The following is a 15,886-nucleotide window of genomic DNA, read 5'->3' as shown; positions in this document are numbered from 1 at the left end:
AATGAATGTATCGACATGGTTAGAATATTTTTAATATTTTCTGTCTACATGTCCAGCTTGGCATAATTTATGAGGCATTTTAGTGTTAGGATGATGCCACCGTGACCCATACGTCACCGCGTTCGTGCGTTCATCCCTTTCCGGTATGAGGTAGCAGCCATCTTGTTTCCCTTTGCAAGCTAAATAAAATAAATAATACGCCGCACTGGACTTCACCGCGAAGCCGCAAAAGACTATAAGTAAGAAATTAAATTTCATTGAAGTGTTTACCGTGTACACCCGTGATAGGTCGAAATTGCGGCAATTAATTGGCTTTTTTTTCCATTTGCTGTTCTTGACCAATAGACGATTGTTTTGGATGATGAACACAGGCGCCATTTCCCTCCCCGCTCTCTGAGGCGCTTATTGGTGGCCCGCTGAAAGTATCACCGGCGGTTGGGAAACCGGTGCTTTGTGTCCGCCATTTTGGTTCTCATTACCATTCACTTTGCCGAACGCTGGCCATTCCTGTCAGATCCCGAATGGCGTCAGTTTCAGAACGAGCTTAGCCTTACAAACCTTGATTGGTGGAATCTAGTCCGAGGTTTGATTGGTCTGAAGGACAGACCCAAACGTTGTCTTTATTGGTTAGTCCGTCTCTTCCAAGATTTGCAAACTTTCACATGATGACAGAACTAGTTAACGATTTAGTAATTAAAATTAGGACGTACGGCGCACACACTTGCTACTGTAGCCGTCTCCAAGCTGCTAACACTTACATCACTCTCGGTACCGAGAAGACATGGATGACCATTCTAAAGTTCACTATCGGCGCTTTGTTTTTGCTTTACTTAGCTGTTCGCCGTTTTGGCATCCAATATGTTTGAGCTAGCACGACATTTAATTTAATACTTTTCTATATGTTAGCGGCCGAGTTTAAATAAATATAGCTTTGCTATTACTAAGACCTAGCATTAGTAGTTGTGTCTCGTTTGCTTACTCTGCTTTTATTGACATTTTCAATAAGCCTACTGACTTTCTAAATGAGGAAATTAATGTTCTATTTAATTATTTAACATGCGCACATTAAGTTAAGCTAAGCTAAACATCCTGGCCAAAATTGTGTAAAATACTAGCATAAGTGCTAAATTTATGCCACGTTTAGGGGCACAAATAGGCTAAAATGGATCAAGAACGTTTAAAATACTTGGGGAAAAAAAGAAGTTCAATGTCGCTGCATCTCGCTGTCATAAACTACCCACTTTAAACTATTTGAGGCTTTTTGATGTTTTGTTGTTGGCATAAATACAAAAATAGTAAACAGTCTTTTCCTGTAGTTTTAGCTAACCTTTAATTGAGTTCAGGTGGTTATGTGCTTACATGTTTGTGGGTGAATGCTTGGCTAACCCCGAGGGTTTCTGTGTTTATGAAACCCACTGTCTGTTTTGGTGTATGTTTATCTCCAAACAGCATCAGCGAGAACAAAAAATGTTTCTGGTATGGGCTGCAGAGGTCATGGGAAGGTTTAATGTGTTCCGTGACCTTGGCAGATGTCACGACTGAGGCATTTTCTTGGTGGTTCATCTATGCAGGGACAAGAAAAACCTTACAAAGTTATTAGAGATGTATTGTTTTGTGTCTCCACTCCATGTTAACCGGCTGCCGGAAGTACTTTTCCCTGTCTTCATGCCCCTTGCGAAACTAAAAAAAAAGGGGAACATTTAGCTCTGTTTCTTTTGAGTCTCTGTCATGTTCCCTCTCCCTCCCTTCATTTATTTCACCCCTCCTATTCTGAAACAATTCTCCTCTCTGTCCTTCTCCATCCTTCCGGTTCCCCTCCCCCTCAGGTTTTTCATTGATGGTGCAGGTTCTTATTCTGATCCATCCTATTCTTCACTACCTTAAGGAGTTGCATCAAATTACACCGATAACCTTGCACTTTTCAGCACTTTATTGTCTGATTCTATGTTGAATAAAGAGTTAGAGAACACTAGTATTGGCTACTAGGGAAACATAGTACCTAGCTAATGGAGCATCAACAATCATGAGTTCTGCACATGAGCAGTGGAATCCTTCCTTGGTCTTCCAAAGTGAGTCGAACGTGTGCACATTTAACCAGTGCGGCGCCAACAAGAAGGACATTGTCTGACATTGCTGATGTGGTTTTGTGATGACGTTTTAATTGTGGAAGTTGCTGTGAGCATAGTCTGAAGGGTCAAGACAACAATGTGTGCGTTTGTTGGCTCTCGCTCATAATCTCCGTCGTGTTTAACCACAAATAGAGGAAAACCACCATCTTCCCCAGCTGCTCGCTCATCAGCTGATTCATTTTTATTGATAAAATTATTCTGGTGATTTTCCTCCAGTTTTCAAACTTTGACCTTTTAAGGTTCTGTTGAATTATGTTTAAAAAAATTGACATTAACTTTTAAATCCAAGTAAATGTCCACACAGACTTTCAAAATAATTCCCTGAAGAACAGTGAATTTTCTTAAAACTTGCAGGTGGGGTTAAATTTTAAATTGTAAACGTGTGACGGCAAACAAGGATAAATAAGGAAGCAAGGACAAAATGTGCATTAGTGTGGGTGTGCATGTGAGCCTGAGTACACACATGAGACGAGGAGGCTGACTAGTATGCTTTTGTACTTTAAATCATGTGGATGCAACATGCGGCATTGATTCTGGCACTTCTCTCAGCCAGTGAGGTGCAGCCTGGCCGCCTGCATCACTCCGCAGCCAGCCCGTAGCAGCGGCTCGAAGGCGGAGCGTAGGGAGACATTTAGTTTGACATTGTAAATAAGCAGAGAGCAGTTGTCAGAGAGCAGCCCCGTGGATCCTTTCCCATCTGACCGGCAGGAGAAGAGGCAGACGCCGCTTGAGAACAAACCATGAAGAGGCAAGCCTTCACTAGCTCTTTCTCACACACTCCCCGAGGAGCTTTCTGCAACTTTTTTTCCCCCCTGTCTTTTCGTATCTACTTTCTCTTCCTCCTTTCTTTTCACTGACCCCTATCCTGCAGCTCAAGGTAACTTAGAACAGGAAGTTAGCTGTCTGTACTAGGGGGTTGGGCTAAAGAAAGAGGAATGGCAAGGGAGGAGCCACAGCTGATTGGTGTGTAAAGACTCCAATGGGATGAAAGAATCCCATCTTTGCATTGGTTTTGTGTGCCGGCGGAGGCGGGATCTGGACGTGAGGAGGGGTTTGAGTATCATGTAGCATGCTAGATTGATTACGCTTGAATGTTAAAGGGGAAGGAGGCTTGAGATTTTTTGTCTGTGAGTCGGGAGTGCCGCTGTAATGTTAATCTGCTGGGCTTTTCTTTTTTTTTTTTTGGTGCCCCTTCTCACCCTCTTTTCTGCACCTGACCAGGGTCCTTTTAAAGACAAACCTATGGGACTGTGAGCAAAGAGATAGAGGGGGGATCTCAGAGAATAAAAAATGCAAAAGAAAGACACATGTTCAGCAAGTTGAGAAGTGGAAGACACGTCCAGGAGGACGTTGAGGGGACTGTTTGAAGGAGACGGGACAATGTGTAAATTGAGAGTGGAAGAAAGAAAGGGGGAGGGGTAGAGGCGTCCATGGTCTTAACTGTGTCCGAGATTAGAGGGTTCTTTTTATATTTTTTTTCAAGGGGCGTCCAGTGGAGCCTTTTGTGTGTTGATATGATCTGCAGGAAGTGAAGGAGCATGAGAGAGTTGTTCTGTCAACCTCTGCGCTTGCTGCTGCTCTCAAGGAGATTTGAGCAGGGCTATCTGTTTCCATCTATTCTGCTGTGCTCCCAACAGGGCAGACCATTCACCATGAAGGACACAGCGGTAAGTGACGACTCAAGGCACAAAGTCGGAACATCTGTCAAGCAAAAGTTGCTTTAAGTTTCAGAAAGAACCTGTTTATGTCCCTTTTTTTCCTTTCTGGAAGGCTTTCCATCACTCCGTGCAGCAGAGAGACAGTCTGTCCTTGGAGTTGTTTGCATCTTTCTCCCATGTCCTTGACCTGTCACTTCACTGCAGCATTGATGCTTTTTATCTTAAATCATCTGTAGCTGCTTTTGAGTTCCTATTTTTGGTCTTTGTCTCTTTTGAGGTCAAATTAATCACATAAGGTCAAGTCTGTCTATCTTTGGATATCTTGCTTTGATGTCAAACCTCCATCAATTTGTAGTTTATACCCTTCTTTTGGTTACTTTTTCTTTTGTAATGAGTTCTAAAAGTATCCCTTCCAAAGCTAAAATGCTGTTCAGATAGCTCTCAGTGTTGTTGTCACATTGTTGGTGTCAGGGGTCCCCAGGGGTGGAGGTGCAGCTGGTTGCAGTGACCTCAGGACCCCCTACAGCCCCTCCTCCCTGACAGCGCTAGACGCCCAGATGGGACAGACTGTCAGCCTGTCAGCTTCAGGGCCAGGGGAGGCTAATAGTTTGATCTGATCTCTTCTGATGGAGTCTTCGGAGGATGCCTCTTTTTCGTAGCGACTTCTCCTTCTCTCCGGCTTCCTACAGTGAAACTTTCTGTCGGTGCCTTTTGATAAAATGGAGCACCGTCGGGGAAAGAGGAAAAAGAGAGATTGAGAGAGAGGCAGACTAAAAATAACTCTTAAGTTGAAGCTCTTACTGCCAAATCCCAGGGTTGGCTGCTGTCTGCATGAGATTTGAATATCATTTGTGCCCTATGCTGAACTATAGTCACACAGGGAGAAAAACAAATTGAGGAAACGCGTCACCCAATCAGCTTTTTGTTAAGGTGACCAAAATGGCTGTGTGCGTCCTTGCCCTTTCTGTATTTCTCACATGTGTACACTTTTGCGTGTGGGCTGGCAGGTGGTAATATGCAGGTACCTTTAGGCCTGCCTACTTCCACGCCAGCGACCTGGCTTAGCATTGGATGAAGGTCACGGGAATGTGAGACCGTGTCCAGCAGTATCTCTGTCAGCAAAGAAATGTTGATGAGTGGAAGAGAAATCCAGAGGAGAATGCTGAATGCAGTTAATAAGCACACCGTGGGTTTTAAATCCTCAAGCTTCTTGGGAAGCGAGAGTCCTAAAACCGTTAGGGTCACTTAAGTGGCGCAGTGAAAGTTGAAAAACCTGTCCGTTTCTGTCCTCCCCCCCCTCTCCGTCTCTCTTTCATCTCTTTCTCACCCTCCTCCCTCACTGGTCTCTTTCCCCTCTGTCGAATGACCTTGGGAGATCAGTGACTAGCACTTCCTGGAGTTCGCCTGAAGCAGAACCAAGGGCAAACTTAAACCGGGCCGTTTGGTCGGATAGTTTGGTACTGCCGGGCCGACGGGATAATGTTGCACTGCAGCCCGCAGCAATGATCATGACTTTAGTGAAGTCTCCTCTGCTTCTCTTTTTTATTTTTTATTTACACTTGCTCCAGTATCTGTCAAATTATTGCATGTATTCAAGTAGTTAATCTGTAATTTCAGACTGGGAACTTTTTTCTGCTTTCTATCTTTCTTTTTAGGAGTAGATCATTTACCCTGCATGCTGTACACATGCCAGCTCGTCTTTATGTGGCATCTGTCTGTAATGTTATTTATGTGTTTAGTTGTCGGATAGTTCCCCATTTGGGAACAAATGGACTTTAATTTCTGGCCAAATTGCTCAGACAGTGTTTTTTTCTCACTAGAAAGCTATCTGGAGAAAATAAAAACTAAAAGATTTGTTATTTCGTATTGTTTTGGAAGTGTAACAGCTTTTCTTTTACATGTGAACTTCCAGACCTTCCAGACAAATGGAGCAATTGCATAATAAATCTGTGTACAAATAAATGTAAATCCATGGAGAAATGCATCTGATCATTTTGATTCTTAGTTCTTTTCACATATTTAACAACCAAATGAATAAGAATGCAGTGCGTGATGCTGTCGTTTTTATTTTAGGCTTTTATCTTTGAGATAAGGAGTCACATAAAGTTGCGTGACGTCAGAGCAGCGTTGCTGTAAGCGGTCACTCACTGCGACCTGCCAGAAAGCAGGAAGGAGACGAGGATGAGGTGGAAAGATGCGGGACCAGGCCAGCGGAATAACATTAATGCTGATCTAGCTGCTGCAAGCAGAGCGGCATTGACTTTCTCCAGGAGGTTGGGTGAGGGCAATCAGTTGAAAGTTAGTAGACAAAGGAAGAGAGGAACGCATCGGCACCGAGTAGGAAGTAATGGAGAAGAGCCACTAAATGAGGAAGAGCTAGTTTAGTTGCTGTGTTGCTAAAGTTGTCAAAATGCAGAGGCTTGCTTTAAAATTTTAAATTGGGCTAAAGTTTGTGGGAAATCCAACCCTGTCAAGTTTCTGTCCCTGTGACCTGATGAAGGACAGCAGCACTGCAGCGAAGAGGAACGATGCGCATCAATGTGTGTCCTAATATAGCATACAGTAGAAGCAGAGATGAGTTTGTCTGATTCATTTGACAGTACGAACGCTTCCATCACAATTTTTCTAACCAAACTGCATATATGAGGTGCGTTTATAGACTTCAAAGGAACAACAATATTACAAATTTGTTCATAATCTTTGGAAAATTTGGTTTGGATGAAACTTCCTAGATCTGAAATGTACTTCTGCTCATTTTTATTGAAGGTTAGCCTTCTTTCTTGGCTTCTGCTTTTTGCTTTTATTTAGCTTCTATAAGACTTTTAAAAAGCTCAAAACTTTTCAGTTTGCTAAATTAGACTTGCAGAACAAATAACATTTACCGTGCAAGAAAATAGCAGGCTCCTACTCAAACTTTCCACCAGTGCTACGCATTTGCAAATATGCTAATGTCACTATACTGCTACACTGTAGGTTGAAGATGGGAGCGAGCTGAATAAGCATGTTGGTTCCCGCCCCCCCTTCTCTCTCATGTTTTTTCTTCTTCTTTCTCACGCTGCAGCTTGTCTCGTCAGCCCTTCGTCTCCTTTCCATTCTTGCAACCACCTTCGCCATGTCACTGTGGTTAGTGTGTGTGTTTATATCAAAGGTCATGAGGTTAGAGAGCAGGGGAGACATGTCGTTCTTCAATTTCTGTACCAAATCGGTGTTCTAGGACATAACTTGATGATTATTCACTTATAATTGTGGTTAAAACACTTCTTCATCTGGAAAATCAAATGGCTTTTTAAATTAATTGCAACTTTGTGTTGCAAAGAAGAGGAAAAAACTCAAGTTCCCATCATTCCTTGCTGTTTCGGGGGAATGCTGGGATTGTTTTGGGGTCTGTTGGTTTTCAATCAACCTTGAAATGCAACTGGACGGCTGGACGTGGAAAGGAGAGACCATCAAGGTCAATCGCTTGCCTGGCAACGGCATAGCTACACGCAGCCTGATTGATTGATTCAAAAACTCCTCCCACACGCCATTCCCCCCATTGATTTAGCCTTTATCTGTCCAAAACAAAATGACAGTGCAGGCTTTATTATTTAGTAACTTTTAAAACTGCCAGAGAAGCAATCTTTTCTGTCAAAAATCAGTCAGGTGAAGTGTCTTAATTCTGAATAGGTGATTTATTGGTGTGAAATATTTACAGAGGCGTATTAAGAAAAGAGCTGATTGTGACCCTCAGCCAAAAAGGTCACTCACAGTGAAGAAATGTGTTGAGATGGTCCATCAGGTGGTTCAGAAATGAGATTATGACAGAACAAAGACGAGCTAAAAGTGGAGGTTCCTCCTTCCTGGAACACCTCCTCTTTGTAGTGTCACATCTCTGTTTTCGTCATTCCTTCTGCCATGTTTGACCCACTTAGCTGTCTTGTTCAGCAGTCTGTCTTTGGGACTGCCTGTCCTTTGCCTCCCCAAGTTAAAAGCAGGGGTTCTTAGTTTGAAGTCTGGGTTAATACCGAACTGGACAAAGCTCCAACCCTGCCCTAACATGTCTCATTTCCCCTGATCAGCTTCACACTCATGTCTTGTTCAGTCCCATGTTTTTATTTTTGTTTTCTTTTTTTCCTGTTGGATGTTTTCACCAAGGCGGGGAGAAAAGAGCACAAATGTGATTAAGACACCCCAAGCTTTACGTGTTCAGACAGGCAGGCAAATATTCCCTCACCAGATTCCTGGCATGCCATAGTAACCTGCTGGACGCTTTTTTATTTTAATCCAAGGCTCTTGTCACAAGCTCTTTTTAAATTTGGCTACTACTTTAATTTTACATTTTTAGATTTGTTTCTTTGGATTTGTTTGATTTCAATAAAAGTTTTAGTATGGGGTTTGTTTTTTCATGTGGCGTCCTCTCCTCCGAGGTCATTAGCCGCCTTTAATTGGACATGAAATGTTGTTTGTTGAGGGGCCCCCATTGAGTGGTGAAAATAAAAGATTCTTTTATGGTCGGGCAGATTGCGGCTGTGGTTCAGTGGTGTCTTTGGCATGTAAACATAACGTAAGAAAACTAATAGAACCTCCTGGGTGTTCTTCATCTGCTGCGCCTTGGAGATGTTTTCAAATGACGCTTTTGCATTCACGATTTTTTTCTTCTTTAACAGATTAAAAGATGTCTGCAGATGGGTTTGGAGCTGGAGTCAGCGATGCTCAGCAAACCCTGCAGTCCTTCTGGCCACGGGTCATGGAGGAGATCAGGAACTTGACTTTGGTACATTTGATCAAAGCATAAACGACACCCTTTCCCGCTTCTCAGACACAATCTTTAATTATTTGCAATGTGCGTTCTTTTCAGAAGGACTTTCGTGTGCAGGAGCTGCCTTTAGCTCGAATCAAGAAAATAATGAAGTTGGATGAGGATGTCAAGGTAGGGTGTTGCTATGAAAATATTACATTTCAGGTTTTAAAGTCAGGAGTAAACGAATATCTCTTCATTTCTGTAGAGTTTTTGTAGAAACGCCTGCCACTTTGGCTCCTCTGAACTTGTTCATTGTGACATTAAACCCCTTTGTTGAATTATGTAGCAGTCAGTAATGAGAGTTTGGCCTCCTGTTACTTTATTTGGACTGCTCAGTCACTGATAAGACTTTTTAGGATTGGAAAGCTTTGAATGTGTCGTGTCAAGAGTTGTATGCTATCCTCTTAGTTAGGCAGAAGCTTAAAGCAGTTAAGAGATCAGGAGATCACTAACATAACTGAGGGAAAGATCCCTCTGTGAGCTGCACCAGCTGTGCGGCATCCATGCTTGTAAAATGTTTGTTAAGCGTGTTCTGGTTACGGCACGTCCAGGCCAGGATTCGGTCATAGCTGTAAGTTTGTGGGCTTGTTTGATCAGGTGTGACGCTCCTCTGTGCAGATGATCAGCGCTGAGGCTCCAGTACTGTTTGCCAAAGCTGCTCAGATCTTCATCACAGAGCTCACGCTCAGAGCGTGGATCCACACTGAGGACAACAAGAGACGCACTCTACAGGTCGGTCACACGTTTCAGCTCCATCTGCCGGTGTTGGTAAACAAATCCCTTTATCTGTGCTGAGAATATTACAGCAGGGATTTCTTAAAACATATTTTAGTTTATTCAAAATCCAAATATATTTGCCTTTCTATCTTTTAAATTGTATCACACCATAAACCCCATAATCACTGTCCGTCAGTTGAGTTTTACACAGTCACTTGTGGCCCACTTTTCCACTGGTTTCTCCCTCATGTCACAATGTGTAAATCAAGTTAGAATATCCTAACGTGGTTCTAGTTCCAAGAAAACCAAAGATACAGCTTCTGATGAAAACAGTTGGGGACGTATCCGACTCTGGTCTCACCTGTAGAAGAACACGAAAGCTCCTAAATCCACTTGATCCATCCAACATTCCTGTGAAAGATTAGCAGTCTGTGAGGCTGAAAAAAAATGAGGTAATCCCATTTAGTTATCATCAAAGTACCTGTCACTAAAGATGATACCACAACAAGAACCTCATTTACTTGCATTTCAAGTTGAGACATCAACTCGTGCAAGAAATAGTTTTTCTTTAGTCCAAATGACAAAATGAGGTGTCCCTGATTTCCGCACAAGCACGCAGTCCAGCTGGAAAGAAGGCACGCCAATGGGGTCACCATAGCAACGCTCATCAATAGAACAAGTGTAGATGTGACCTGATGTTACCAGATATTAATCAAGGGTCTATAAATAGCCTGTAGTACATGGAAGGCCACAATGGGGGGGTTGGAGGGGGGTCCCGACAGCCAATATCCTGTGGAAAATTCCACGCAGACAGCACACAGCTAAAGATATAGGATGAGTATAGGAACAGAACCAACTCCAGGTAGTGAGGGAAAGCCAGTCTACTTTTATGTTGAAGTTTTCCTTTTATTTTAGCAAGAGAAAGTTGCATAGAAGTTATAAAAACAAGTGAAAAAGATGACTTTTTATTTTAGTAGTCAAACATTTCATTAACTTGCTTTGGTGACATCTTGATTTATTATTAACTTTCTTTTTTTTTTTTTTTTTTTTACTTAAAATTACTAAAATGTCATTGAATATTGTAATGCACTAAATTGTTGCATAAAAATACTTTTTATTGATTAAATGTTAGGATTCTTAAAATTAACAGTTGAATGTACAGAATTAACATTATAAAGTAATAACCTTGTGTAAGTGGTGTTTTATTTTTTTATTCCTTACAGAGGAACGATATTGCCATGGCAATAACAAAGTTCGACCAGTTTGATTTCCTGATCGACATCGTGCCCCGGGACGACCTAAAGCCCCCTAAACGACAGGTAGCACTCTCATTAAAGCTCTTATTTTGAAGGGTTTTCTGAAAACACGAGGATGTGCTGATGCGTTTAACACATTGGCAATGTGGAGATGCTGTAAACATCCTTGACTGGAAGCTGGGATTTTGTCAGTGTGGGCTTTCAGTCGGATGTTTGCATCATCTTATTGCCACAAACCACCAACAGGAATCCTATATTTGCTGCAAAACTCATTAGTCCGTCGATACAACTTCTAAAAAACAAGGCTGTAAATCCAATGGAAATGTAAATTTGTTGTCTAGCAGACTGTCTCCAGGCATGTAAACATCCTACACTCTCAGCTGTGTTGTCATGGAGCTGGGAGAGGGGTGTTTACGCTTCTGGGGATGGAGAAACTTCTTTAAGAGAAAGTCTTTCCCAGTATGAAACGGAACCATAAAGGTAACCGACAAGAAAGTGTTGGCGATCGACAGCAAACTCAAAATACAGGAAGTAAGAGAATACCTAGCATGAGTTTAGTTCATTGTATTATTGCTTTCATTACAAATAAAATCATTCAAAATGATTCTAGTTAGAACTCCTTTTTAAAGAGACATTTCTTCAGATCTGCCAGTTTGATTCTTCTGCTGGATCTGGCATCAGGATTACGTTACCCCACCCCAGACAGAACCCATCAGTTATTTATCAGAGCAGCTCTACCATTACACCTGCAAAAATAATTCATGGAGATGTATGAAGTGATAGGCGTGTGTTTGTGTGACACCGTCAGGAGGAGATGCGTCAGTCAGTCGCCCCAGCAGAGCCGGTGCAGTACTACTTCACGTTGGCCCAGCAGCCTGGAGCCGTGCAGGTTCAAGGTGCCCAGCAGGGCCAGCAGCCCGGCACGCAGACGCCGACCACCATCCAGCCTGGACAGATCATCATCACGCAGCCGCAGCAGGGCCAGGTAACTCCTGCAAAGAGGGGGGAGGACAAGAGAAAGAATACGGTCACTTCAAGCACATTGGTAGCAGTCGGTTCCGGTTTTTGGAATCGAACGCTCCTTGAATGTTAAAAAAGCTAAATCATTTTTATTCTTTTGTTTTTCTAATCCAGCCGTTCACTAAAGACAGTTAAAACTGCTGAGTCTTTGACATTTTAGAAACACAAAAAACAGCTAAAACACACAAAAGCTGGAATTATTTGTTCATTGAGTTCCGCTTCTAACACTCAAAACCTCCAAACAAACTTCCACAAAGACTATTGGGAACTTTATTTCCCCATCTCAGTGACAGAGTTATCAATTTCCCCAAAGATAATGAGGATTCATTTTCGGGAGCAGCTTCCGATTGTTTGTCCTTGCAATCCTTCATTTTCCTGCTTCAGATGCTTTCTGTGTCGCTGCTCGTGCTGCTTCATGCTGCTTCAGCAGGCTGCCTTTAGCTGAGCTGTCATAGTCGCTTAGACCCGGTGTGATTCACCGTCCTGCAACCGCTGCTGCAGTCACCCCCCATATCACACTATGACACTAACTCTATGCCGTTCACTATTAAACACAACAACAAAATCAAATGTTGAAATCGCCAATAATTAGGGCTGAGGAAAATGTGCGATATGAGTGATTAAAATCATGATATGACTTCCAATACATTTAGAAAAAATAGCAAAACAGCTAAAACGTCATTTTGATTTCACTGCAACTCTTTTATTTAAATAAAAGTTTAAAATGTACTCAAAGTGATCCTCGTCTGAATAGGAGGCGGCATCAAACGTGAAAAGATTGCATCCGATTGGTCAAACGAGTAAAGAACTCTATATGCAGCCATGACATTGTATTAGCACGTGTGTAAAAAATCAAAGGTAACCATTTATTGTCGTTCACATCGTCTTTGGCAATTTGCTGATATTGCAAATTGATAAATTCACATAGTTTGATCAAGTTTGCAATAGAAAAAAAACTTTATTATGTGCTGATTTCCAACTCCGAGGGCTGAAATTATTAGAAAATTTAAAATATGTAATGTTTAGCCTTGCAGGAGGAATGTCATTGACATGATACATTCTCAGGATTGTTGAACCCTTTTTAAACAGTCCCACTCCGATCATCTTTTGATCTATTTTAAGAGCGTTTCCAGTGGTCTTTTAATTATGATTATGTTGTGTTTTTTTTGGCAAAATCAAAATACCTGTCATTTCTAGGACTTATTTTCTGCAAATCTTCAGTAGTTTATTGGAGTAAGCCCTCCTTCACATCCCGTAATCCATCTGTTTACACTTTCTTTCGCTTACAATGCCAACCTATCGTTAGAGGACTAACAAAAATGGCGAGCAGGGAGTGACCTGCTCGTTGTAGCTTTTTTGTCATACCTACAAGCTTTTTTAAACAGGATTTTTGCATCTGCTTCTCATTCACGTTTTGAAGAAATAAATACTCAAAAACTTTAATTATCTAATATATGTCATCAGAAATATGCCACAAGAACATTTTTCAAAACGGCAAAATCACAAAAACTCACCTCTAATAGCATATATTTCCTGTTTCCTTCAAAATTTTGAATTAAAATCTATATTTTTTATAATAATATAGTAAATCTTTACTATTAATTATCAGTCAAAAGCTCAGACTTCCTGACAAAAATAAAAAAAATCACTTAAAATTAAACATTTCTGGATTATATCATTTTCTGTTTTATCTCATCCCCACAATTAATTCCAAACCTTTGCTTTTACTTTCTTAGCTGCTTGATGTCTGTTGCTGAAGGCTTTGCATTCCTTTATTTTTTTCACACTCGCATGCAGAGCTGGTGCTTTACATTTTGTGTGGGTTTGTTGCAGCCGCTGCTCTCTCACTGCGTGTCTCTCTCTCATCCTGTTCTGTCGGCCGTCAGATGTTGCAAGGTGCCACCATGCAGCAGTTACAGCAGGTGCAGGTTCAGTCACAAGGCACCCCCATCACGGTAAAAGCACATCCTTCTGCATTCACTGTAGCCGAGGCCTCCCTGCGGGGAAAGATTAGGGCTTTAAAGCACTTTCCTTTTTCATTAAAACACTTGAGATTCAATTAGTTTTTATATTCTCAAAGACACCTAAGTAAGTTGAAGTTTAATTGAAATCTAGATTGTTTGCCAAAATTAAACAGATGCTTGAAAAGATGCACGTTTGTCCATTTCATGTCAGGCAGCAGATGGCTGAACACATCCTGACCTGCTCAGGTGACGGAGGTCTGCAGGTGTGACATGACATCCGCTGGTCATTCCTGGAAGCAAACGGGACTCCAAAAATGTTCTTAGAATTGTGTTCCCTTTTCAAGTGTGAAAATGACCCAAACACAATCTGAGGGTTAAAGTTGTGTGAAAAATGTGTGTTTCCCTTAGAATAAATTGTATTTTTTTTCTCTCTTTTTGTGTCACTAGAGCGCACCTGTTGCCATGCAGGTGGGTGAAGGCCAGCAGGTGCAGATCGTCCAGGCTGCTGCAGCTGCTCAGGGTCAAACCCAGTCTGCGCAGGCGCAAGGCCAGACCATGCAGGTCATGCAGCAGATCATCACCAACACGGGAGAGATCCAGCAAATCCCGGTACGACGCACAAAGAAGCCGTTTGTGTTAAACCAAAAAATAAATAGGATACTAATGCCACCAGATTTGATTATTTTTAATGCAATTTGTAGCATTTTGTGTTTAATTAACTCAAACTTTAATCATTATCTGTAAATAAGTGACATTTTGGGAATACTTGGGGGAGGGATAGTGTTGTCCAGCGTTGGAAAATGGCTGTGTCCTCTGAGGGGGGAATGACCTTTCCTTCAAGCTGAACTGTCTCCCCCATCTGTTCACTGCCTGCAGGTGCAGCTAAACACAGGCCAGCTGCAATACATCCGTCTGGCCCAGCCTGTGTCTGGAGCGCAAGTGGTGCAGGGACAGATCCAGACTCTCGCAAACACCCAGCAGGTTAGTGCGATGACGAGGAAAACGCCTCGTGTACCCGACAACTATGATCTATACGGATATGTCTTTGTCATTGTAGATTACACAGGCCGAGGTGCAGCAAGGACAGCAGCAGTTCAGCCAGTTTACTGATGGACAGGTAACAGCTTACATTTGATGCTCTGTTCAAACTAACATTGAAAAGTTTAAATAATTCAAATAAAATGTGGAATTACATCATAAAATCTGTTTGAACATATAATTTCAGAGCAATTTACAGTAGAGATTTGGTTTTTTCCAGTCTACATGACCTTCAACGTGTCCTCCTCTCTTATTCTCAGCAATTGTACCAGATCCAGCAAGTGACGATGCCAGCCGGGCAGGAGCTGACTCAACCTATGTTTATTCAGTCCACCAGCCAGACAGCTGACGCGCAGGTCACACAGGTCAGCGCCGAGTAAACAAGATCCCGCCTCCTCCGCCGCCTCCTCACGTCTCCCACATCCACACCAGCCCATGTGAAGCCAGCTCACGTCACCAAGAAGGGATGCTCTCGTGTTTTTTAAAACACTGCTGATTCAGATGAGAGACCTGTAATTTTCTAAAAAAAAAAAAATGGATACAGACTTCCAAAACCAAAGGGACACTCTTTGACTCTTTCAAAATAAAAGGTCTTGCTTGAATATCGTACACTTTTTAACACTTTTGACACATCACATGAAGGAAGTGCTCCTCCCTGACAGTCAGTTAATCTATAAAAAAATCAGAAATTACAGCTGACCCTTTCCTTTGTGGGTCTGTGTTTTTTTTACCATCGTATTTATGAAAATGTTTGCTTTTCCTCTCGAACAAATTTCTTTTGTCCTAGTAAATGTTGAAATGAAGCCATATACCTCAAATATTTCTTCTTAGGATCTCCATCTCGGAGATCTTGACGGGGGTTAGAAGGTTGGATCATTTCAGTTTAAGTTCCTTTTTTCGTGCTAACTATGAAGCAGGATTTTCTTTTAAAGGGCTTCAAAGTGTGTTTGTATCACTTGTGTATGTGGTTGTGTGTGCTTAAAGCACTTGCCCCTCCTAGTTGCCCCTCCATCCTGACTGTTTCAATCAGGCTCTGGAGTAGAGCGCCTCCATTCTGTCTGTGTTTTTACACAGTCGTCTCAGTCTTAACTACAAACTTCTTTAAGATGTAGAAAATTTTTTTTTCTTTTTTTATTGCCCCCTTTTTGATCGACAATGGTTCGATTTTTTTTATTTTATTTTATTTTATTTTTTTTGACAGTGATGGTTATTATAATTGTTTTGCATGTAGTTTATATTGCCGGCATGGCATGCAATAGATTGGTACAATTTTGTTTTTAAATGTTCAATTTTTGTAAAATGATTCTGTTTGTGGGGAAAAAAA

General features: G+C 41.7%; 1 protein-coding gene across 9 annotated transcripts; it reads left to right on the top strand.

Annotated features, from left to right (window-relative positions):
* Positions 1-86: 86 nt before the first annotated feature.
* Positions 87-15,097, top strand: nfyc (nuclear transcription factor Y, gamma). 9 transcript variants are annotated; one of them, XM_024260017.2, is made up of 11 exons: positions 87-239; positions 8,434-8,540; positions 8,628-8,696; positions 9,186-9,299; positions 10,508-10,603; positions 11,349-11,525; positions 13,447-13,515; positions 13,972-14,133; positions 14,401-14,505; positions 14,582-14,641; positions 14,823-15,097. In XM_024260017.2, exons 2-11 carry the CDS (start codon positions 8,442-8,444, stop codon positions 14,940-14,942), a joined length of 1,071 nt encoding a protein of 356 aa, XP_024115785.1. In that variant the 5' UTR covers positions 87-239; positions 8,434-8,441; the 3' UTR covers positions 14,943-15,097. The 9 variants fall into 9 exon arrangements, with proteins under 9 accessions (XP_024115785.1, XP_024115746.1, XP_024115814.1 ...); XM_024259978.2 differs by having other exon boundaries at positions 8,625-8,696; XM_024260001.2 differs by lacking the exon at positions 87-239 and adding an exon at positions 488-626 and having other exon boundaries at positions 8,625-8,696.
* The last annotated feature ends 789 nt before the right edge of the window (positions 15,098-15,886 follow it).

Source organism: Oryzias melastigma, linkage group LG11, assembly GCF_002922805.2.
Source record: "Oryzias melastigma strain HK-1 linkage group LG11, ASM292280v2, whole genome shotgun sequence".
NCBI classification, from domain to species: Eukaryota; Metazoa; Chordata; class Actinopteri; order Beloniformes; family Adrianichthyidae; genus Oryzias; species Oryzias melastigma.
Note: the sequence above shows the minus strand (reverse complement) of the source record. Positions and strands in the feature narration are given on the sequence as shown.

Coding starts and splice junctions, on each gene's coding strand:
- nfyc (XM_024259978.2), top strand. CDS start 8,442: ATGTCTGCAGATGGGTTTGGAGCTGGAGTCAGCGATGCTCAGCAAACC. Junction 8,697..9,185: donor AGTTGGATGAGGATGTCAAG/GTAGGGTGTTGC, acceptor TCCTCTGTGCAG/ATGATCAGCGCTGAGGCTCC. Junction 14,506..14,581: donor CTCTCGCAAACACCCAGCAG/GTTAGTGCGATG, acceptor TTGTCATTGTAG/ATTACACAGGCCGAGGTGCA.